The 24,673-nt window shown below is 33.2% G+C and overlaps 2 protein-coding genes, 1 long non-coding RNA gene and 1 pseudogene across 5 annotated transcripts; 2 read left to right on the forward strand and 2 right to left on the reverse strand.

Moving 5' to 3' along the window:
- The first annotated feature begins 2,505 nt into the window (after positions 1-2,505).
- LOC114312550 (putative arabinosyltransferase ARAD1) lies at positions 2,506-6,552 on the forward strand. 2 transcript variants are annotated; one of them, XM_082892945.1, is made up of 4 exons: positions 2,506-3,228; positions 4,827-5,123; positions 5,213-5,308; positions 5,925-6,552. In XM_082892945.1, the coding sequence occupies exons 1-4, from the start codon at positions 2,728-2,730 to the stop codon at positions 6,348-6,350; spliced, it is 1,320 nt and encodes a 439-aa protein (XP_082749071.1). In that variant the 5' UTR covers positions 2,506-2,727; the 3' UTR covers positions 6,351-6,552. The 2 variants fall into 2 exon arrangements, with proteins under 2 accessions (XP_082749071.1, XP_082749072.1); XM_082892946.1 differs by having other exon boundaries at positions 2,547-3,228; positions 5,971-6,552.
- Positions 6,553-7,005: 453 nt separating this feature from the next.
- Positions 7,006-7,892, reverse strand: LOC114312688 (sulfite oxidase-like). The gene is made up of 3 exons (XM_082892959.1): positions 7,686-7,892; positions 7,544-7,644; positions 7,006-7,322 (listed from the first exon to the last, which is right to left on the reverse strand). The coding sequence occupies exons 1-3, from the start codon at positions 7,756-7,758 to the stop codon at positions 7,212-7,214; spliced, it is 285 nt and encodes a 94-aa protein (XP_082749085.1). The 5' UTR covers positions 7,759-7,892; the 3' UTR covers positions 7,006-7,211.
- Positions 7,893-12,452: 4,560 nt separating this feature from the next.
- Positions 12,453-16,641, forward strand: LOC145801455 (uncharacterized). Its single transcript, XR_014343000.1, has 2 exons — positions 12,453-12,669; positions 16,361-16,641. It is a non-coding gene; the product is annotated as an uncharacterized LOC145801455 (long non-coding RNA).
- A 538-nt stretch (positions 16,642-17,179) lies between these two features.
- On the reverse strand, positions 17,180-21,738 carry LOC114312659 (sulfite oxidase-like; annotated as a pseudogene). Its single transcript, XR_014342992.1, has 12 exons — positions 21,087-21,738; positions 20,591-20,706; positions 20,015-20,077; positions 19,766-19,802; positions 19,432-19,513; positions 19,157-19,275; positions 18,970-19,065; positions 18,666-18,776; positions 18,462-18,563; positions 18,019-18,066; positions 17,638-17,862; positions 17,180-17,416 (listed from the first exon to the last, which is right to left on the reverse strand). The product of XR_014342992.1 is annotated as a sulfite oxidase-like (transcript).
- Positions 21,739-24,673: the final 2,935 nt, after the last annotated feature.

Below are 24,673 nucleotides of genomic sequence, written 5' to 3' on the forward strand. Positions count from 1 at the left end.
AGTTTAATATCTGATATGTAGACCTACAGGAATCCGGATCCTCTGTCACCCTTACTGCGGAGTGTCCCTGTCGTTTTGGAAGGTTTTTTTTTTTTTTTTCTTCTTCTTCTTCTTTCTCTCTCACTGATAACTCTCTCTCTCTCTCTCACTGCGGCGCATCCCTCTTACGGCCTGGGACCAAAAAAAGATTAAGAAAAATAAGATTTTGTTGATCAACATCAATAAGGAAGAAGGAGTAACATCAACAAAAAAAAAAATAAAAAAAATAAAAAAAAAATATCTACAAATCTAATTCATAAAGATTACCATAGCTGTGTTGAAAAAAATTACCATAGCTGTAAAATCAAATCTGGTTTTTCTTACAAATCTAACTTCAGAAAGATTACCCAATCTACACAGATTTCTAATATTATTTTTTCAAATATGGAAAAAGCCAAATAGAAATGTTAATATATATATATATATATATTCTGAAAGATTTGGCGGTTTTGGGGTTGTAGATCAAGGTTTTGGGTTAGACATGGTTTCAAGTGCTGGGAATTTTATGGAATCTTTGTTTTGTTTTCAAACTCAAAAAATTATTTCAGATTTCTATTGTTTTGGTAAAAAAAAATTCCAAATTTCATTACAAATATTTTTAATGTTTAAAAACATCTAAATTTGTCTGTGAAAATTTTCAAAAATTGAAATTACTCCCAAGAAATGATATCAGAAGAGGGACGAAGAATGCTGGTCTGGTCAACATTTTTATATATATATCTCGCATTTAAAAAAAAAAAAAAAAATCTACACTTGAAGTTTACAGATCCAGGAAGAAGAAGAAGAATAAAAAAGAAGAAGAGGAAAAAAAAAAGAAAGAGTTATCTCTCTCTCTCTCTCTGCAGCAATGAATCTGGGTTTGATCCGAGCAAGAAAACCAGAAGGGAGCAGAAACAGAACAGAAATCTGGGTTTTCTTCATCTTCATTTTGGTCTCCCCCTCCGTCCTCATCTTCGCAACATCAGGATCAAACCCAAATTTACGAACTTCGCCCCGCTTCAGCTCCTCTGCTCCTCCGCCTTCCGGCGACTATTGGCTGCTTCTCCGCCATCTCTCTCTCTCTCTAAACTCTCACTCTCTCTATCACAACGAAGATCAGATTGCATCTCCCCTTTCCCTACAACTTTTGAGCCCCCTCCCATGACTTGGGCACTGAGAACCGATTGAGAGAGAGAGAGAGAGAGAGATCAGTGAGAAGAAGAAGAAAAAAAAAAAAACCCTCCAAAACGACGTCGTTTTGGAGGGCGACAGGGACGCGCCGCAGGAAAGGGCGACGGAGGATCCGGATTCGGACCTACAGGCCCAAATTGTCTTAAAATTTTGCATAGCCCAATTAGGAAATGGGATTGGTTGTTTTAAAGCCCAAATGGGGTTTTAAATTTTGTGAAGCCCTAATGGGTCATTCTATTTGAACTTAAATAGTAACTCGGTACATTCAATTAAAATTTCGAGATTTTAATTCTTATTATATTTTAATATAAATTTAATAATAAGTATAATATGTATTAAATTTTAAAATAAAATATTTTTTTTTTCCCGCAGAGCATCTCCAATCCACTAGGCATATAATGTTTGTTAGTTAAAATGTTTAGTATGACTCCCTTTTTTCAGGATTAGGCATTTTAGCTTAATTCGTATTCACTATCTACATATAACTAGCCTTTAAGGTTAGACAAAATGTATTTAATCATTAAAAATTATTTTTTTTCTATCTTTGTTGTTGATGTGACATTTTATAACGTTATTATTATGTGTATTTGGTTTGAGTTTTTTGAATTAAGTTTTTTGAAAACTAAGTTTTTTTTAAAATTTTTTTGTGTTATTTTGTTTTTAGTGAATATTTTTAAAATTTTTATTATTTTTTTAATTTTTCAAACGCACTTTATTTAGATGAATCTAAAAAGTAAAAAAATTGTGAAAAATATTTTAAAAAATTTAAAAAAATATAAAAATATATTAAATTCTATTTTTTAATATATTTTTGGTATTAAGTGAATTTAAAAAAAAATTCACAAAAATTATACTTTTTATGTGTATTTATATTAGGTGTGTCTAAATATTAAAAAAAATATTTAAAATATTAAAGAAAATTCAATAAATATTAAAAAATGAAAAATAAAAAAATAATTTTTTAAAAAAATGTATTTTTAGAAAATAAAAAATAAGTAAGTTGGAAAAACATGAAAAATAAAAAAATAAAAATTTTAAAAATATATTTTTAGAAAATAAAAAACAAGTAAGAAGTTATTATTTTAAGACGGAAGGGTAACTATTATATTTGGGAACCAACCAAATAAGCATGTGGCGGACACAAAGCGTGTTTCAAGATCTCGTCATGCGTAAATAGTAATGTATATATATATATATATATATATATGTATTAATTAATGTATTAATGAATAATATAATATAATATAATATTAAATATTTATAATTTATATAATAAATAAAATTAAAATTAATAATAATATTATAATATATATTAATATATCAATGATGCACCGTTTCAGTGCTCATCTCTCCAATTACCTCTCGAACTGGAACTGCTCATCTTCTTCTTCTCACTTCATAAGCTCACACTCACTCGAAGAATCCAACACACATTTATGTATGTCTACGCATGTCCACATCTAGACAGGGAGGGACAAACACAGACACAGATACAGACACAGTTTCTAGTGAGAGAAAATGAAAATAGTTGAGAAAAAAACAGTTATTATACTCTCTCTCATCTTCATTCTCATTCTCCTCATCACCTACTCCATTTTCTCCGGAACTGTTAATGTCAGATCAAATTTCTTCCCACTCCTCCAATCCCTACCCAACCACACTACACCCTGCATCACTGAATCGCCGCTCAAGGTCTACATGTACGATCTCCCTCGGCGATTCAATATCGGCATGTTGAATCGCCGGAGCTCCGACGAGACTCCGGTGACTTCCCGGACTCTTCCGCCGTGGCCCTGGAACTACGGGTTGAGCAAGCAGCACAGCGTGGAGTACTGGATGATGGCTTCGCTGTTGTATGATGATGATGATGATGATGATGATGGGAGACGAGAGGCGGTTAGGGTTTCGGATCCGGAATCGGCCGATGTGTTCTTCGTACCGTTCTTCTCTTCGTTGAGTTTCAATACGTATGGGATCAACATGACCGATCCATCCACCAAGTTCGATCGGCAATTGCAGGTGCTGTATTGGATTTTATCAAATTCCAGCTTCGTTTGTATGTGTATTGACTGTTTGATTCGATTTATATGAATACTGAAAGTTTTTTCATTGAATTTTGTGGTGTGAATGGTTTGAATTGGAGTATGTACTGTGTAAAGAACACATTGTAGGCTCTTATTTGTACTAGTTATGTTATTGTTACTATTTCTGGCTATAAATTAAAATCCAAATTTAAATTGTCAGTTGTAGTTTTAGGCAATGACAGAGCCAGGATTTTGGCTCGTAAATTATTCTAAGATTATACATGTTGTAACCTTGTTCTAGTTAATGATGTATCGAGTTTGTTGAAAGAATAATGAAAAAAACCTAGTAGTTTAAATAAACAAAATCTTGAGAATTTTAACATCTCTAATGGCAACAAAGAAGTTCTATTTTATTTGGACGGACATAAAAAAACTTCACTGTATATGTTAAAGAATTTTATAGTACAATAAAAAATTAAATGGGTAAATTGTAGGAATTTTGTCGACAAGATAAAAAGGGGTTGGTTGCAAACAAATTTAGGGGCATATATCTAATTGTAGGTGGGCAATTCGAAAGATGTTTTTAAAATCTTAGACTAAAAAGTAAATTTTGGAAGTTGATAGTGGCTCCACCATTGATTCTAGTAGCAATAAATGTCCATTTAAACATTGCTCCATTTGCTACTAAAGAGAGGAAAATTTAATTCTTTGTTTATTATAGCATTGGATGCAGAAAATGGTAAAAACAAAATTTCTGCTATTTAACCATTTTTAAATTTTAACTCCTTTTTTTTTTTTTTTTTTTTTTTCTGTTCCCTTCTTTTTCTTTGTCATCTCTTTATTTGCACAACCAAAATAAGATTTGAGAATCAGACTTGTTATCAGACGACATTAGGCAGGTCAGGGAGCAGAGTTTCTTGGAGCTATTTCGTTGTAATACAAATGACCAAACAAAATTTATGCAAATTGAAATTGTTTATTAAAGAAGACAAATATAGCTTGGAGTCTTTGAAAAACCTTGATTTGCATGAGACAAATCAAGCTCTTTCTATTTGGATTGAGTTTACATTGGCATTTGGAGATCTTTGAAAGTGGTTTACTGCTAAGACTTGATTTCTTCTTAAACTCTGTATATACACTATTACATGTTTAAATAAATATAAAACTGCCGGCCAAGACCTTTTCCCTTGATAACATGATGTGCTCCTAGTCGTTGACTATTCATAAATGCAATGGTTGGTGGAATTTTGTGATCTTTTGTGTTTAAGTCAAATCAAAGAGGGGTTTTAGAACCATTTGATAGTTTACTATCAGATGCCTAATTGTCTGATGCAGTAAGTCACGATGAGCCTCTCTGCAGGATGAATTTCTTGCATAAAAGTTTTAATTATTTGGTAAAAAATGCTGATTTCTATGGTTATCGATTCATCTAGTTGTTGTTTCTTCTTGTTTTACTTTCTTATTTTTGGCTGTAAAATCAGCATTTTAATAGTTGTTTTCTCGAAAGGTCTTAACATCATTTAGCTATGTTAACACCACTACTTAATTGCACCATGTATCTTTTTCGGAGCTGAATATGTGTGTCTGGTTTAGGTTGACGTACTTAAACTTCTGAGGCAATCCAAGTACTGGCAGAGGTCAGCTGGCCGGGACCATGTAATTCCCTTGCAACATCCAAATGCTTTTAAATTTCTTCGAGAGCAGGTGAACGCATCTATTCTCATTGTTGCAGATTTTGGTCGCTACACTAAAATCACGGCAAATTTGAGCAAAGATGTGGTGGCCCCTTATATGCATGTTGTGGATTCATTCACCGATGATGACCCTCCAGACCCACATGAGTCTCGCACCACTCTTCTTTTCTTCCGGGGAAGGACAGTGAGGAAAAATGTATGTCCGTTGGTTTTAGAGTTGATTTTCTTGTAATTTTCTTTTATTTGGACCTGAATATAATCTTTGGTATTCCTTGAATGTTGCAGGAAGGAAAAGTTCGAGCTAAACTAGCAAAGATATTAGTTGGTTTCGAGGATGTCCACTATGAGCATAGCTATGCGACAGAAGAAAACATAAAAGCGGTATGATATGAAGTTATATGAATGATCTAAGATGCTCTGTCTTGTTAAGTGCAAACAAAACTACAAACAAAAACACACATACCAATCTAACCCAGTGATTGATTTTTTTTCCTTTACACTATTGTGTTCAAAAGATGATACTTTGGGCTCTGTTTGGTTAGAAAGAAAAATGGTGGAAAGATAGAGAAATTTGATTGGGATGAAAATTTTGTAAGAAATTTGAATTTTTAACTATAGGCAACTCTTTGTATGGACAAATTTAAATTTTCTAGTGTTTTCATATGTTTTTTTTACAAGAAATTTAAAACTTAATTACAATGATAATATGAGTTGTGCAAGAAAATTAACTTTATTATATTTCCATCACTTTCATAACAGACTCAGAAAAGTTGCATTTTTTTTCTCTTTCCCTCAATTTCCACCACTTTCATGCTAAACAAACTCAGCCTTAAGACCAAGTCCTACATGATTCCAACTGGTAGGGCAATTGTATTGTCTTTGAATGGGGAGATGTATCTTGTTTTTGGGTTGCCATGTTAGCCACTTACTATGTTTATGTTCTCTGAACTAATGTATATTTAGCATCTCCTCATTTCTCTCTCTTTTGTTACACCAGTCTTCGCAAGGGATGCGTTCATCGAAGTTCTGTCTAAATCCTGCAGGAGACACGCCTTCCTCTTGCCGCCTGTTTGATGCTATCGTGAGCCACTGTGTTCCTGTTATTGTGAGTGACAAAATTGAACTCCCCTACGAGGATGAAATCAACTACAAAGAGTTCTCTGTTTTTTTCTCTGTCAAGGAGGCGTTGGTTCCCGGTTACATGGTTACAAAGCTGCGGGAATATCCTAAAGAGAGATGGCTCGACATGTGGAGGCGGCTCAAAAATGTCTCCCATCACTTTGAATTCCAGTATCCCCCGAAAAAGGAAGATGCTGTGAATATGCTATGGAGACAGGTAAAGCACAAGGTTCCCGCGGCCAGACTTGCTGTACATAGAAGCCGGAGATTGAAAGTGCCAGACTGGTGGCGCCGAAGGAGATAGCTTGGAGGCTACTTTTGCAGACATAGGTGTATCGCTTAGAAAAATAAATATAGGCAAGGATTTTTGAATTACAGATATGCATGCACCAATACTTCATGCATATAAAATGCAGAGCTTGAGTTAAAATATGTATAGCAAATGATAGAGCACTTCAATACATTATTATATCTTTGAATCAAATTTGTCTTCAAAATTTTTCTCATTCTCGTAATTGTGTAATGTATTTATATTCTTATCTCACCATCTAGGCTTTAGTTTGCAACTTTTTAAGTTTGACACACCAAGTTGCCACATCAACTCTTAACTACTTAAGCATGCTTTGTTTCTATTTACCATAGCAATTTGAGTAGTGATGTGAATTGAAGGATTGAGAGACACCCTTCCCATAGTGCCCCTGTGGATTGAAATCCAACATTCTCAAGGAAAAGTGTGTGTGTTTTAATTTTTTATCATTTAGTTTTTTTTTTTTTTTCCAAGAAAAGTTACAATGCAGTTATATTAAAAGAAAAGCAAGCATCATACAAAACAAGAAATTTACACAAACTGCAAACTGAAAGAGTTATGTTGTGATGTTTGAAATAAACTCCACTTGCTAGAATTTCAGGAAAAAGGTAAACGAAGAGTATTTCAAGGTAGGGTTTGAGATATAAATACAAGAGTGAATTTTTCCATTTAGTTCAACATCTTAGTTCACTTCACTGTCTTATGTAGAGACATTATTCCCTTGACAATTAAGCATTGGCACATTCATTAATAAAAGAATTACATGGAAAATAATAATAAAAAAAAACAATACAAGCCTCTAGTGATTAAAAAATTCTAAGTGCACATGTAGAAGAATTGCTAGTAATTTTGTATTATCTATTTGTCTTGGACATGAATTTGGATCCGATGCCATGAATTGTTGAGTATCCCTCTCAGGTTCCATATGACTGCCACATTTTCAGGCTGGACATTTGCGGCTGTGTCAACCTGCCCCATTATTGTAAGGAAAGATAAATCATGCATCAACGAACAATTGCGAAACATTGTAAACACAAGCAAGAAATCACTTCACAAAGGACCGTCAGGTTCGGTTGCATGAAGTGTCAGAAGGTTCTAGCATTTGCAAGGTTTGGCTTTGACACATCTGTGGTGGATATTATACCTTATATGTGGGTTGTGTGAAAAAAGTATAGCTAGCAATTACTTACAGCTTTGGCAACAATCTCTGTATTGTGGAGGACATCACCTTCAGCTTCAAAAAGCACCCATGCCCATTTGTCACAGTTTTTATCATCATCAGCAATAGCATTTTATGGAATTCCACTCTTTTGGTGTCTGGATGCTTCCACCCATGCCTTGCCGCCATCAAATGATACATTGAGTCTTTCAATGCTGCGCCCACCTCCAGACACTGCATATCCATGAACTTTGACCTGCATCATGACAATGATGAAGACAAGGAGGAGTATCATATTGTCCACAAAGTAAATTATGTTGTGGAACTGACAATTGGGTGATCAAAATAAAAATTTTCAATCATACATAATATTTGTGTCCAATGGAACCGTGTTTGAAATATGTTACAAACCTTTCCGTGCTGCACTGTATTATCATCCTCCAGTGAACAAATTGCACTCTGCAAATTAGTCAAGGATGTTACAAAAGTTCAGCAAGTAACTATTGTTTCAAATCTACTAAGGATTGTAGGCAACCTTTTCAATGGATTTGAAATAATTAATTCAAATTCTCCCTAATCTCACACCTCAACCTCGACTCTTAACGCGCATATTTAAAGTTTTTGAGTCGAATCTTACCATGGGTAGAGGAGCACAGGGAAGTTTTGTCAATTTTGAGTTTTGATCTATCTTTTTTATTCAACAAAGGATTTAAAATACCTAAGTACTTGAGGGAAAGTCTATAGTACATTTTGTTCAAAAAATGTACGGTACATAAAAAATCAATAGCTAGGATTGAGCCACATCATTAAAAGTGACCTGCTAGTTATGAGTTAAAATCATATTTTTTTCATAACTATAATCAAAGTGATCATAACTTAGTTATAACCACATCTCATAACCAACACCATTTTGTTCATAACTAATATCACATATTTCATAATCATAATCACATATCTCATAACCAACACCACTTTAAACATAACAAATATCACACATCGCATAACCATTGATCATATATCTCATAATTACTACCCACATAAATCATAACCACATCTCATAAGTAGTCCCTTTGAGTCATAACCAACATCACATATCTCATAACCACTAGTCACATATCTCGTAGCCAATACCTTTTTGTCATAACCAACATCACATATCTCATAACCACTAGTCACATATCTCGTAGCCAATACCTTTTTGTCATAACCAACATCACATATCTCATAATCACTAATCACATATCTTATAATTAACACCTTTTTACTCATAATCACACCACTTTGATCATAACCAACATCATATATCTCATAACCACTAGTTACATAACCAATATCTCATAACTCATAACCATTAATACATATAGCATAACCTCACCCTTTTGACACCACTTTGCTCATAACCATTACCCACATATCTCATAACCACTAACACATATAGCATAACCAAACACCCTTTGACATCACTTTGCTCATAACAATTACCCACATATCTCATAACCACTAACACATATGGCATAACCAAATACCCTTTGACACCACTTTGCTCATAACCATTACCCACATATTTCATAACCACTAACACATATAGCATAATCAAACACCCTTTGACACCACTTTGCTTATAACCATTACCCACATATCTCATAACCACTAACATATATAGCATAACCAAACACTCTTTGACACCACTTTACTCATAACCATTACCCACATATCTCATAACCAACATCACATATATCATAACTACTAATCACATATCTCATAACCAAACACCCTTTGACTTGTAACTATACCACTCTGCTCATAACCAAAATCGCATATCTTATAATCACTAATCATATATCTCATTACCTTTACCCACATATGTTATAACCACATCTCATAACCAGCACCCTTTGTTTCATAATCAATATCACATATATCATAACCATTAATCATATATCTCATAACCACTACCCACATATAGGGGTGTAAATTTGGCCTACGAGCTCGCGGCACACCCCAAGTCTACTCGTGTCCTAGGTAGGCCCAACTAGGCTCGAGGCTAAACCCAACCTAAGATATGTGTTCTAAAGCCCGGCCCGACCCTGGTGTGTTATGGAGTGTGACCCATCTCGTGAGCTCGTCCCGAAATTTTCTTCTCCATCTGGCTCGACCCGACCCCAATGGTTCCCTACCCCCTTTGTCAGTGCAATGGTAAAAAATTTAAATCAAAACAATTTGAAAGAATCATATAACTGTTAATTCCACCAACAATCAATTTTTATTTTATTTTATTTTATATATATATATATATATATATATATAAATTAACTCCTCCCTCCCAAGTCCTATAAATTCCACCCCTCTCACATTTTATTTCTCACAAACAAATCTGTCTCTCAAACTCTCATTCTCTCTAAACTCTCAACTCTTTCAATTAATTTTGAAGTGTCATCCCTAAGTGACAATTGCAATTGATCACCTATCTCTATTTTAGATTTATTTTTAGTCATGGTATCTTCATTAAAGATAATAAAAATAATAATATACAAACGATATACTTTTTAAATATCTATATACATTTATAGACATATATATATATATATATATATATATCATTTAATTAAATTTTAATAAAAAATATGCTGATAAAAATTATCTATGACGTGATTTTATTTTGTTGCACTAAATAATTTTTCTCCTAAATTTTTTTCCCAACTTTTCTTCATTTTTTTCTCCACTCAATTTTCTTTCTCTTGATTTGTCCTAGTTGTGCCTGAGCTCTCTCTATTTCTTAATCAGACTTCTCTATTTCGCTGAATCATCGAACAACCATCGTTGATAGTTCTTCCTCACTGGATTCTTCTTCTCTATACTCTTGTGTCTCTGCAATAGATCCTTGAACTCGTCACTATTTTCTTTGTCTATTTCAACACTATTCATTTTGGTGACATTTCTTTATCTAGTAAATGCATTTATCTCAAAACTCTGGCTCTTTCACATTAATATGTCATACATATACAAACCTTTGGCCGTAGTTATGATTTTATCAATTTGTACATATGTTATAGAACTGTTGGGATATTTTTTTCAATTAAATTTTTGGGATATTTACCGATAAATCCCATTCAACAGACAGTTGCACCAATTGGTCCCAACGTTGCATCTGTTGTTCTAATTAGTCCTATGGGCATTGCTTCCGACCCCTAGTGGCACCCCCAGTGATGTGGCAGCGTGTGGTTGGCTGAAAAAAAAAAAAAAAAAACTGTTTTTGCACCAATCAGGGACGACCCCCAGCACCCCCAGCTGGGGGTCTAAGTCATTTTCCTTAGTCCTATTAGTGGAGAAATATCTTCCCGTTTGATCCTATTTCTCTTTTTTGGTAACATTTAGTGGTCAATTATACCCTTCCTTTTCTATTGGGATGTTTTTGGTGGGATTAGTTGTGCATATTTGCAAGTCAAAAGTTGTAGTAGAAGATGTTTCCTCCATTACGTTAGGGTTTTGTGATTGTTGTGACGGGGTGTGTGGGAGGTGCTTTGTGTGCCGGACTGACGGAGAATCGAAATTCCGCTGTTGACATTCATGGAATTCTGAAGGCATGGTTTGTTTTTGGTGATTGCGTGTTAGGATAGCTATGTTGCGTACATATGTCAGTTCAATTGTATGGTGTGCCACACCGAGGTCATTTGTCTATGTTGGGCACATTCGTATTCAATGTTTTTATTGGGTTCATGTGTTTAAATCAGTGTGTGTGGTGCCACATTGGGGTCATTCATTTTAAATGGGTTGTTTCAGTTCAATGCAAAAAGTACAACAAGCCTTAGTGTACTTACTAATGTTGTGGCACCCAACAAATACCTTGAGCATGCCACGTGGCGAGCCATACTCCAAACCTCTAACACACGGGTTGTGGCAGGTGACCAACACCTATTTCAAAAACATAATACAACACCAAATAACACGGGCACACGCGTAATCAACTTAATGTTATGCATTCAAAAAGGAATAAGCGGTGGTATTTGTGTCATTCAACAACAGAAAGGACCAAATAGATCATAAGAAAAATTATAGCACCAAATGGAGCACAATTTCAACATTTAGGATTTATTGGTAAGTTTCCCTTAATTTTTTTTCAAATAATTTTTTTTGTTCAAATATTTTTTTTAATTAATCTTTTTTTTCAATTAATTTTTTTTCAAATATTTTTTTTCCCAATTAATTTTTTTTTCATTTTTTTTCAAATAATTTTTTTCCAATTAATTTTTTTTGAAATATTTTTTTTTCAATTAATTTTTTTTCAAATATTTGTTTTCCCAATTAATTTTTTTTCAAATTTTTTTTAAATATTTTTTTTTCAATTATAATGTGTATGATCCCATTGTCATAAATAATAAAAATAAATATAAATATTTTAGACCTGAATAAACATATTTTTTAGTTTATGTTTTTAAATTTTTTTAAACATTTTGTTCAACCAAATGCGTTTGTAATTTATGTTTTTCTAAAAATAAACAAAAACCAGTTTATAAAATTTTTGTAAATATAAACAAAAAACGTAAAAGTTACCAAACGCTACCTAAAATTTTGTCTATTATGTTTACGCCAATTTATGGTGTGATTATACATTTTGTAGTTGATGAGTAAAATACCTTTTTTTTTTTAAATATTGATTTTACTTAATAAAAATAGATGAGGATTTATATTAAAAATAATAATAATAAAAAATTTGAGTGTAAATTAATAAAATTATAAATTAATAATTTATTTTATTATAAGACTCTAAATGTTTTAATTTTTTTATTATGATTATTACATAATTTCCCCAAAATAATTTCCTCCAAAAATTTGGAACAAACATCCAAATTTTGTGAAAATCAAAATTCCCTCCCTCCATGACGAATCCCTCAGACTCTTGAACGTCTTCAAAAATTTTCACAAAATTCCCTCCTTCCATGACAAATCCCTCAGACTCCCAAACATCTTCAAACATTTCACTCTCTCTCTCTCTCTCTCTCTGTCTCTCTCTCTCGATCGTTGCCACCGCCCTTGCCACCGCTGAGACCTGTTTTGCTTTTGCCGTCGCATCCTCTACCACGGAGAAAAGCTCCCAAAGTTGTTGACGAAGATCTCTATAGGATCTCGCCGGAGCTCCTCCTTGCCAAGCACCGAAGAGTGAGTTTATTCCTCTGCCCTTTACTTTTCCCCGTTTTAGCAAGCTACATGCCTTAATGTATGTCTCTCTCTCTCTCTCACTCGCTCTGCAACTTGTTTCTCTCCCTTTCTCCATCTCCATTCTATGAAACCCTAGACCGAAATCCCCTTCTTCGAAATTGCCCCTTTCACCTTTGTGAACTCACTGGGTTGGTTTATAAATTAGGAAAATATGATTTGAATAGGTTTAGGTTTTTTATGTTTGTTAGTTGTATATATATACACACTTGAAATTTGGCTTGTGTGTGAAATCTAATGTGTGGGCAATTGAATTTTGTACTCATGTAACTGATATGAGACTAATTTTTTATTTGAAATATGTTTATTTGATTTTCTAACAATTACTTGAAATTTTTTATGTTTGAAATTAGGAAATTTTTTATGTGTGAAATTTTCTTTTCTAACAATTACTTGAAATCTTGTGTGTGAAATCTGTTTATTCATGTAACTGATATACTTGAAATTTTTTATTTTTCTAACAATTACTCTTGTGGTGGGTTGATTTTCCTATGAGAAACAAAATTAAAGTGGTTTGGATGTATTACCTTTAGCAATTTTTCTGGGAATTGTATAAACTGAGAAATGAATGGATATTTGGATGTTACTGTATAAACCCATTAAGGTTTTATAGTTCACAAGCTCACAGACAAACAATTGGATATTGTAAGTTCATGAAGATGCATTGATAATTCTTTGTCACATTTCCCTTTCATTTCCTTTCCTAAATCCCTCCTAAAATACTAGATCCAAATACAACCTTAGTCGATCAAACAATGGATATTGTCAATAGTAGAATACCTGTAATCCCCTGGTAAGATGGGTATAATTTTCCGAATTGGCCAAGTAATTGAATCTTCAATAGCATTTTGTATCATGTCCTACATAAATAAAAACGATAGCTTCATGTTACGACACACCTAAGGATCCAAAAACCCTACATCCATAATTGTAAAGAATATATAATCCGTCTAAAGATAAGTTAGTCAGTTACACACGAGTGTGAAACAAATAATAATAAAATAAAAATATAAAATTTCTCAAACCTCAATAGCATCAGAAATTTCGAGAATTGCTGATAATTCCCCACCTACAACTTTGAGTGTAAAGTCCATGTTTTTCTGTGGCAGAATCATAGGGGGAATTGTAGTATCAAAAATCAAGTGCATAGTAATTTTTCAAAATTTTATATAATTCTGTTTATGATGACATGATAAATATATGAATATATGCACAAATTTGCGTGATTTATCATGAAGATGACTTCCAAAATGTTGGAAACTAGACTAATAAGTTCAAAGAGTGACAAAGATACAAAGTACCCACCTTTTCCATCAAAGAATAACAAACAGCCCCAAAATATGGAAACTCGTCAACTAGTGGTTTGAAAATTAATTTGAAAACTCCCGTGAATCCAATATTTTGACCTAGATGAAAATATATATGAAAAAATATTAAAGTGGCATCTTATGGTAAAATTCCAATAACCGAACATTCTTTACTTTATATCATGTTATCCAATTTTTTAGTCACCTATTATTCTTCAGAGAGAGTGAAAGAGAACACATTGATTATCTATAAAATAAGTATTAGAAGTACTATATACACAAAAAATAAATAAATAAAAAGTGAAAATAAAATAAATTTCAGAGTAGTTTTGTAATAGTTTTGCTACTAGGAAAAAGTTTTATTGATATGAGAAATAAGTTGAAGATCACCTATATAGGTAATCCAATGTCGACTGTAGTTTTAACATCAAGCATGATACTTTCCATCCCATTGCATTTTCAATTCCAACGTGATTCCCTTAGCATCGCCTTCAATAATTGGAACCCCTAAAAAGATCAACAATTTTCTATCAATACCTTAAAAAAGATTAAAAATAAAATAAAATTGATGGTCCAAATAAATTTAAATCATTTCCTTCAATTCTTGTGTCTATTCTTGAAGATGATTGGCTCTACCTCTGGCCATAATAATTCTATAAAGTGAAAAATAAAATATATATATATATATTTTTAAAGATTAAAGAAACAGAAGTTGTGGAGTGAATTATGACTTGCTAATGTGCAATAACTTTAGACCAATCCAATCTGATAGGCCATTCTTTTCTCATTTGATTTTCTCAAAAGAATGTAATTGTAAATTGAGAAGTACAATTCTTTCCAAAATCTATGAAAGCATTGGGGTAAAAATTAGTTAAACTTCCTCATCAAAGATCAAATAGAAATCAAACAAACATGTGAATTGTGCAGCCACAGCACCAAGAGTCAACTTTGAAAACTTGAGAGATGATAAGATAACTGATCTATATTGTTCGAGAATTGGCTTAGTAGAACTTCGAATTAGCTCTGATGCTGCCTATGCCACCATGTGTCAAAAATGAAGTAATTTAAGTAAAAAAAAAATAAAATGCTTTCATTATCATCACATTGAATCGAGCAACAAATAAAAGGGTAAACTACCAATATGTCCTAATAGCTCTCATTATTAGCATCATCAATGATCTTCATTGATATAGTGTGTGGTCCACATCACATCAAGTTAAATCTACACCAAACATTCAAATTCTAGGAACTTTTCTACGTATTAATAATTTATGTTAAGCAAGAATTATAACCAAAGCCATAGTTGCTGTCATTTATAATTACTCATTTTATGATATATAACGTCATGTAACTACAACATATGGATTGATGTTGGCTCAAATCATTTGGAAAATACACTCCCACATTTTGATTATATTTTGAATTTTTTTGGAAAATAATAAACTAGCACAAAAGAAGAAGAAAATTATATGAATGTGCTTTGCTTTCTATAACGTTGAAACCATCATATTTCCTTAATGTTATGTTTGGATCATGGATTTAGCTAGGGATTTGGAAATGGAAAGGGAAAGGGAAAGGGAAAAGGTGTGTTGAATGTAATTATAGTTCATTGACATTTCACCCACATTTTTCCATTTCCTTTTCAAATTTCTACTCATATTCATGATCCAAACACAGCATAAAAGTTCTATCAAGATCAGAAAATCCAATAAAAATAATCCAAATCCAATAGTCCAATAGTTATTGTTTATGCAGTTTGTTCATGTCAAAAGATGTGCAAAGTAATATTTTTCGTACATAGATTCTTTCTTTTCTCCCCACAATCATTAATTTCCTTACGTATTGTCTTCTTTGCTAACTCTATTTCGGGAACCTTGTGCTTTACCTGTCTCCATAGCATATTCACAGCATCTTCCTTTTTCGGGGATACTAGAATTCAAAGTGATGGGAGACAATTTTGAGCCGCCTCCACATGTCAAGCCATCTCTCTTTAGGAAATTCCCGAAGCTTTGTAACCATGTAACCGGGAACCAAAGCCTCCTTTTTACAAAGCTAAAAATCAAAATTACAAAAAGAGGATATCATAAACTAAAATGGCATCAAGAGTTCTCTGTTTTTTTCTCTGTCAAGCAGGCGTTGGTTCCCGGTTACATGGTTACAAAGCTTCGGGAATTTCCTAAAGAGAGATGGCTCGACATGTGGAGGCGGCTCAAAAATGTCTCCCATCACTTTGAATTCCAGTATGCCCCGAAGAAGGAAGATGCTGTGAATATGCTATGGAGACGGGTAAAGCACAAGGTTCCCGCGGCCAAACTTGCTGTACATAGAAGCCGAAGATTGAAAGTGCCAGACTGGTGGCGCCAAAGGAGATAGTTTGGAGGCAGCTTTTGCTGACATAGGTGTATCGTTTTTTCATTTTTTTGAACCGTGTATTGTAAGATTTTTTTATGTTTTTAAAAATAGGTAGAAAAATAAATGTAGGCAAGGCTTTTTGAATTACAAATATGCATGCACCAATACTTCATGCATATAAAATGCAGAGCTTGAGTTAAAATATGTATAGCAAATGATAGAGCACTTCAATACATTATTATATCTTTGAATCAAATTTGTCTTCAAAATTTTTCTCGTTATTGTGTAATGTGTCCATATTCTTATCTCACCATATAGGCTTTAGTTTGCAACTTTTTAAGTTCCCAAAGTTGCCACCTCAACTCTTTAACTACTTAAGCATGCTTTGTTTCTATTTACCATAGCAATTTGAGTAGTGATGTACATTAAAGGATTGAGAGACACCCTTCCCATAGTGCCCCTGTGGATTAAAATCCAACATTCTCAAGGAAAGGTGTGTGTGTTTTAATTTTTTATCATTTTATGAAAGAGTTTTTTTTTTTTCAAGAAAAGTTACAATGCAGTTGTATTAAAAGAAAGCTAGTATCATACACAACAAGAAACTTTACACAAACTACAAACTGAAAGAGTCATGTTGTGGTGTTTGAAATAACCTCCACTTGCAAGAATTTCAGGAAGAAGGTAAATGAAGAGCATTTGAAGCTAGGGTTTGAGATACAACTACAAGAGTGAATTTTTCCATTTAGTTCAACATCTTAGTTCACTTCACTGTCTTATGTAGAGACATTATTCCATTGACAATTAAACATTGGCACATTCATTTATAAAAGAATTACATGGAAAATAAAAAAATACAATACAAGCCTCTAGTGATTAAAAAAATTCGAAGTGTAGAAGAATTGCTAGTGATTTTGTATTATCTATTTGTCTTTGACATGAATTTGGATCCAATGCCATGAAGTGTTGAGTATCCCTCTCAGGTTCCATATGACTGCCACATTTTCAGGCTGGACATTTGCGGCTGTGTCAACCTGCCCCATCATTGTAAGGAAAGATAAATCATGCATCAATGAACTATTGCGAAACATTGTAAACACAAACAAGAAATCACTTCACATAGGACCATCAGGTTCGATTGCATTAACTGTCAGAAGGTTCTAGCATTTGCAAGGTTTGGCTTTGACACATCTGTGGTGGATACTATACCTTATATGTGGGTTGTGTGAAAAAAGTATAGCTAGCAATTACATACTGCTTTGGCAACAATCTCTGTATTGTGGAGGACATCACCTTCAGCTTCAAAAAGCACCCATGCCCATTTGTCACAGTATATATCATCATCAGCAATAGCATTATATGGAATTCCACTCTTTTGGTGTCTGGATGCTTCCACCCATGCCTTGCCGCCATCGAATGATACATCGAGTCTTTCAATGCTGCGCCCACCACCAGACACTGCATATCCATGAACTTTGACCTGCATCATGACGATGATGAAGACAATGATGAGTATCATATTGTCGACAAAGCAAATCATATTGTGGAACTGGCAATTGGGTGATCAAAGTGAAAATTTTCAATCATACATTATATTTGTGCCCAATGGAAACCGTGTTTGAAATATGTTACAAACCTTTCCGTGCTGCACTGTATTATCATCCTCCAGTGAACAAATCGCACTCTGCAAAGTAGTCAAGGATGTTACAAAAGTTCAGCAAGGAACTAATTATTTCAAATCTACCAAGGCTTGTAGGCAACCTTTCAATGGATTTGAAATAATAAATTCAAATTCTCCCTAATCTCACACCTCAACCTTGACTCTTAACGTGCATATTTAAAGTTTTTAAGTCGAATCTTACCATGGGTAGAGGAGCACGGGGAAGCTTTATCAATTTTGAGTTAGTCTATCTTTTTTTATTCAACAAAGGATTTAAAATACCCAAGTACTTGAAATCTGTCAATTTCAAATCCTTTCTCAAATCTAATTCATTTCCAAACACAGTGCATCTATTATGCTCATAATGGTTCCGTTTGTGAACGCTATGTAATTTCCAATGTCAAATACAGAGAACAAACCTGGACTGGAAAATCCATTCGAGGCTTTCAAGTGGACCAGTCAATATTTTTCCAGTTAACTGAAGGAGGAAACATCTTGTAGTCCCTTTGCATGAAAAAACCCTGTTTATTGTCGTTATACATTAGTGTAAGATATAATTTAATTTACAAGTGAAAGGTCATAATTATAAGAGAACTCTAATTTTTACATTTTTCAGAACCAACCTAACATTCTTCTCCGATTATGTTGATTGAATCCAACCATTTTACAGAGCGGGCACCTATAACACCGGGGACAACCACATGAAGTGGATATCCATGATCTCTATTTAGAATCTTCGGTATGGTAAACCAGTCAAATTTTGATAAGAACAAACAAAATGGAGGAAGATTAGTCGAGAACAAGAGGATTCAAGAAACTTAGAAGATATTACAGTTCATTTCTTCCATGAATTTGCTATCCAAATCCAATGCTTGAATTCCATGCTGCCAAACGCAACGCATGCAACAATGCATTAAAATTTTCCACCTCTCCGTTCATCTCGTATGCAAGTAGAACATCAGCTTCAGAATTTGTTGATTGAATTAATGGAATTGATGCCTTATATGGACCTCCTTTCTCCTCCTAGAAGTCCAAATTACTTGGAATTGAATTAATCCACCAAACAGTGTAATTTCTTTATAATTAAGATTAAATGAATTTAAGAAATTTTCACCTTGCACATATCAACGCTTACAAATTCTACGTGCTTTCCACCCAAAGGAGTGGTTTTCGTCAATTTAGGTATTCCCACAAGTTCAAGAACATCAGCGAGTTTGGCTCCACCCCAAATGGCTTAAGCAAATATGTGCAGAAGATAAAATATCAACAGAGAGAGAGAGAGAGAGAAAGAGAGAGAGAGAGAGAACAAGAATGAATATAGTTTTGCAAAATGTTTTGGAAAACACAGAAGCAGTGAAAATGTACAAAAGATAATGAATAGAAGCAAACCATTTCCAATGGCAGAGATATCCCAGCCAACACCTTTCACTGCTCTTACTTTGCTCATTGCAGTCCTTCTATTACCTGCACACTGCATAACTTTAAATGAAAAAGAAGCAACAAATAGTTCAAATTGGGTAGCCACACAGCAATTCGGTTTAGCCCAATGGCCAAAACACGTGTATGCTAGAAGTCAAAATAGTTCTGCTACGAGCACATAAACTAATCATAGAATTGAACACATAAGGCATATTATGTAAAATCTAATCCATCCATATACATTCTGTGTCCATTTATGTGTTCTTTGACTTATATTGTATGTAGTAGGTGTATGTAAACTTACTTGTAAGGTGGCTGTCACATTGTATTTTGGTAGCTTCCTGTAATATAAACCAGTAGAGAAATTCCAATTTCAAATAAATTCACAAGGACATCCATGGCATGATATGAAGATCACTATAATTTCAATGAAAAAAAATATGAATTTTCTTGAAGGAAATGGAAAGTTAAATTGATATTAACATGTGCTCTGATACATCAATCTTTCCTCAAAGCCAAGAACATTGTGTTTATGAGAGTAGTAAATACTTACTTGATATCAGCCATAGAGAGTTCTATGGGCTTTTCCACCAGACCACCTATACATACTCTGTAGCTGCTCTGCCAAACAGTCCGTGAAAACATTGGATGGTTTCAATATTTTTTTATTTTTATTTTTAAATATGAAAAGAAAAAAAAAGGAATTGACTTTCAGTGAGAAAAATTCAAAATAATTGTACAAATATGAAAAAGTAAGTGGGATAATGTGTTCTAGTGCAGGTAAGGTCAAAATTGTCAGTTGCCCCATAACACATACCCATCGGGGTCATTCTACTTTCATACAAAATTTTCTCTCAGTAGACATATTTAGTGAATAATTTTTTTATTATAACTATATCATTAAGCAAAATGATTAATTTGGAAACAAAGTATTTTAGTTATTTTTTAACTTTTTATGAAAAGATGTACAGAAAAATAGAAAGAGAGATGTGACAACTTACAGTGATTTTTTGGCTAAAATTGGAAGTTGCGAAACCAGGTCACATTTTGCAATTATTTTCACTAAAATGCAATTTTTTCAAAAATAAAAACAAAAACAAAAACGAAGGAAGTGAAAACAGAATTATACCTTTCAATGTCATCAACAATGGGGACTGGACCATGGTTTCGCTTGTAGAAGAAATCCACCGGAGTTACATAAGAGGAAATCAAGGACAAACGAGGTGGCTCAGCATTGAAAGGTTCCTATATGTACATATAATAGCAAACAAGAGTGAGTGAGTAAGTGAGCTTTACAAATCCCAAAATCCAACAAGTGAGGAATGCGAATTCCACAAAGTTAATTTCAATCTTCATTGGGGGTATTTGACGGGATTATGGAAGCAGTTTATTGCTTATTTTAATACGGAAGTTTGTGTCAAATTGTTTGATACAACTTCTGTTTGTAACTTATTAGACATAAATAATTTGAATAAACAGAAAAAAACTGATTTTTCAGAATTTGAGAGAGAGTGCTTTTAGATTTTGTTTTTTGATTATCAACATTTAGTTTAAAATAATCTCCACCAAACACCCCATTGTGTCTTTGGAAAAAGCTTTTTCAAAATAAAAGAAGAGAAACTTGCCTTGGAATTGATTAGCAGGATTGGATGACGAGGTGGTTCTTTCGAGTAATCGCAAGGGGCTCTTAGTCCTGGCATTCTCACCTTCGATCTTCCCTGCAAGAATTGTAGAGAGAGAGAGAGAAGCAAAACGGTGCGAATGAGAAATGCAGGGTTGCTTTACGTGTGGCTAATGGTGGAGGAGAGTGAATATATTCATTGAAGGAGAGCCACAACAACACAACCTCAATTTGGTTGGCACATAACAGTTGATCTCTTTCTTCCACGTGGCATTTCTTGTTAGGAATCCTTCCAACAAAGTGGAGAAGTTATTTGGTGGTCGGGCACGGCGATATGGTGTCCCAGCTCTGAGAAGAAGAAAAAAAATGGTGTCCTAGGTGAGTCGTAATTGGTGATAGATGTAGAATTTATAATTTTATATTGGGTGATTAAAAATAATAAAAGACATGATGAATTGTGATTGATCCTAGATAGAGTCACGTGGTGTTCCTGAACCACAATGTAATTTTTCAACAAACTGCCTCTCTTTCTCTAATGTAATATTTTATAGTCCGAATTATCATGTAAGATTATTTTACATGTCTTAAGTTAATTATGAAACAAAAAATTTATAAGTGAAATATATTAATTCACTTTTACTAGGGAGTTAAGAAATAGAAAATCTCACTTTGTGTATGTTGTAATTTCTTATTTGACAAGATAACTTCTATAATTTGTCATTAATAAGAGATTTAATGTTGTCAAGTTACACTTCCTTAAACAAGAGAAAAGATAAAGTATTGTATTGTTTTTTTTTTTTTTTTTTTTTTTTTTTTTTTGTGAATTTGACTAATCATGATTAATTCAAATCAAATTTAGGGATCATGAAATTTTTTTCATAAAAATGATCATGAAAGATTTATGATTCTTGGATTACCTTGATTAGTGTGTGGTGCTTTATTCTAAGTGTAATCCAAGGATCACAAAACTTGCATGATTATTTTCATGAAAGATTTTTCATGATACCTAACATTGCTGTAATTTTCTATCTCAAACACAACGCACTTTTTATTTTTTAGAAAGAAATATGGAAAGCTTTACAATAATTATGAAGAATATAGGAAGTGAGAAGTTTCAAAAGCACAACAATAAAATTGAAATCGAAGGATGACACCTAGTAAGTTAGGAGGCCAATCCATTGGTCGTCACATTCACACAACACATAGTTAAGCGTATGAATAGAATAGAATGATTTTGGTTAATATATTTTATTTTTAAACACTTTTCAAATTATTATTATTGTTATTTTAAAAGTCTAACATTTATGATTTAAATGGGATATTGATGAATATAAATATGTACGTACACGTGTGTTCATGAGCTTCTTCTATGAAGAATGCCCAAGTGTTTTTAAAAGTAAAAAAACCTCCATGTTTAGACGCATCATCAGTTTTATAACAAACAAGCTTTTATTTTTGGGTTATACATTTTCGTCTTTTTTCAAAGCCAAAAAAACACAAAAACAAACACATTGTGAGAAGGCTTCTCATCTCAGCCATGGGAGACCCATATGTAAAGAGCAGCCTCCTAACTGAACCTGTCGCGAAGGTTAGTTTCTTATGCTTTTCATTTTTTCCTATTGGATATATAGTTTAATTATAATTATTTTTATATTTTCAATGTTTTAATTCACTTATTTTCCAACTCTATTTATTTATTTATTTATTTTAATGCACATAGAAATCCTCACCCATTAGTATTTGTACGTCAAGGATCTCTTGCACTTAAATTTGTGTCTCTCTATCTCAACGCTCTCTCTCAATTTCATGATTGTGTATTGAAACTTCTACAACATCATGCAATAGTGCAAAGCATTTCGTGCCATGTTTGTAGGTGAAGGATGTTTGGACTTTAATTTTTGTCTCTATGTTCCAACGCTCTCTCCATTGCATGATTATCTGAGATTTCTACCACATCATGTGATTGAGAGTGCGTTGATGTAGAGGATTGTGTAAGGGTGTAACTTGGGCGGACTCATCCCGAGTAATCCGACCCCAGTCTGAATTTTTTTAGGGCTTAGACAAAATATTTTCAAATTCGGTATGGGCTTGGGCAAAAATTCAGAAGTCCGAATTAAATTTGGGCTGGCTTGGGCAAAGACGTCAAACAACCCGAGCAACCCGAAACCCGAATTATACATATATAGATATTTAAAATATTAAATATATATATAAATTATTAGTCATTACATGATATTAAAGTAATTTATATTATTTAATCATATTGAATATATATTATATATACAAATATCATAAAATCTTACTTTTTTTTCCTTTTATTTTCACTCATAAATTATAAGGACTATTATAGTGGCATCTCTCTTACATTATATAAATTATTTGTTTTGATGCTATTAATGATTTTCTATAAATAATAATAATAATAATAATAATAATAATAATAATAAATTGTAAATAGAGTCAAATTTTAATAATTTAATAATGTAGCTGCAAAAAAAAAAAATTGAAATTCATTTACAATTCGGGCAACTTGGTCAATTCGGATTTAACTCGGGTCGGGCTTGGACAGACAATCTCGGGTTACAATTCAGGCTTGAACGGGTTTGGACAGATCTCAACACAGCTTGAGATGGACTTGGATAACCTTCCAACCCGTCCAAACCTGCTCGAGTTGCACCCCTAGGATTGTGTGCTGTGTTTATATGCCCAGATACAAGTCCAACTGATTTGCATAATATATATATATATATATATATTATAAATATTTCATCACTTACACCTGCAAGTATAATTTTAAAACTCATGCTCAAGATCTTTAAAATTTGCTTTTGCTTAGGGATATTTCGGAAACTTACCTCATTGGTATTGTTTTTGTTTTTCACATTTTTATTAAAATTTAAAATGTACGTCGCTTTCATTTTGTGAGAAAATAGTTCTTGAGAACAATTTTTTTTTTTTTTGTGTGTGCGCGTGTTTCTTAAGCCATTTGTTTTTAAACTTTTATTTATTTATTTGTTTTTCAAAAAATGAAAACAAAAAACTGAAAATGATACCAAACATTTGAAAGAGAGGTGTCGGATAAGAGATGAAAAATATGGGTTGGTTTTAAACTAGCAATTCCTTACAAAGCGGCTTTGGCAAACCAACGTTGAATTGGTTTGCAATGCAGCACTTGGCAAAGCAAAATTTGGCTGACTTATTATTTAGGGTTGTTCAAAGCCAGTTTTGTGGACTGAATTTATTTATCAAAAAGTTATAGTATTCAATTTTAAGTGAAGACGTTATAGTAACAGTAGCACTTGTCCTTGAAGAAGGAAGGAAGGCCGGAGGATGAGAATCACCATAAGTGCCAGAGCGAGTATCAGAAATTTCTAGCACATCCACCTTCACACCATTCTCAGAGGCGCACCTCATCTCTATATTGCTTCTAGAAGCATGGTCTGCGGCATCAATTTCTGTGGCATCAGTCCCTTCAGCAATCTCAACATCAGAATGGTGAGCCCCGACAACCTCGTCACCAAGATAGCGCTCCTCCTTAGTTACGATAGGATGGTAACGACGCATGCGCGGGATAAGGTCACAAAAATGATT

This window comes from Camellia sinensis, chromosome 10 (assembly GCF_055761805.1).
Source record: "Camellia sinensis isolate YWXY chromosome 10, ASM5576180v1, whole genome shotgun sequence".
Lineage (NCBI taxonomy): Eukaryota > Viridiplantae > Streptophyta > Magnoliopsida > Ericales > Theaceae > Camellia > Camellia sinensis.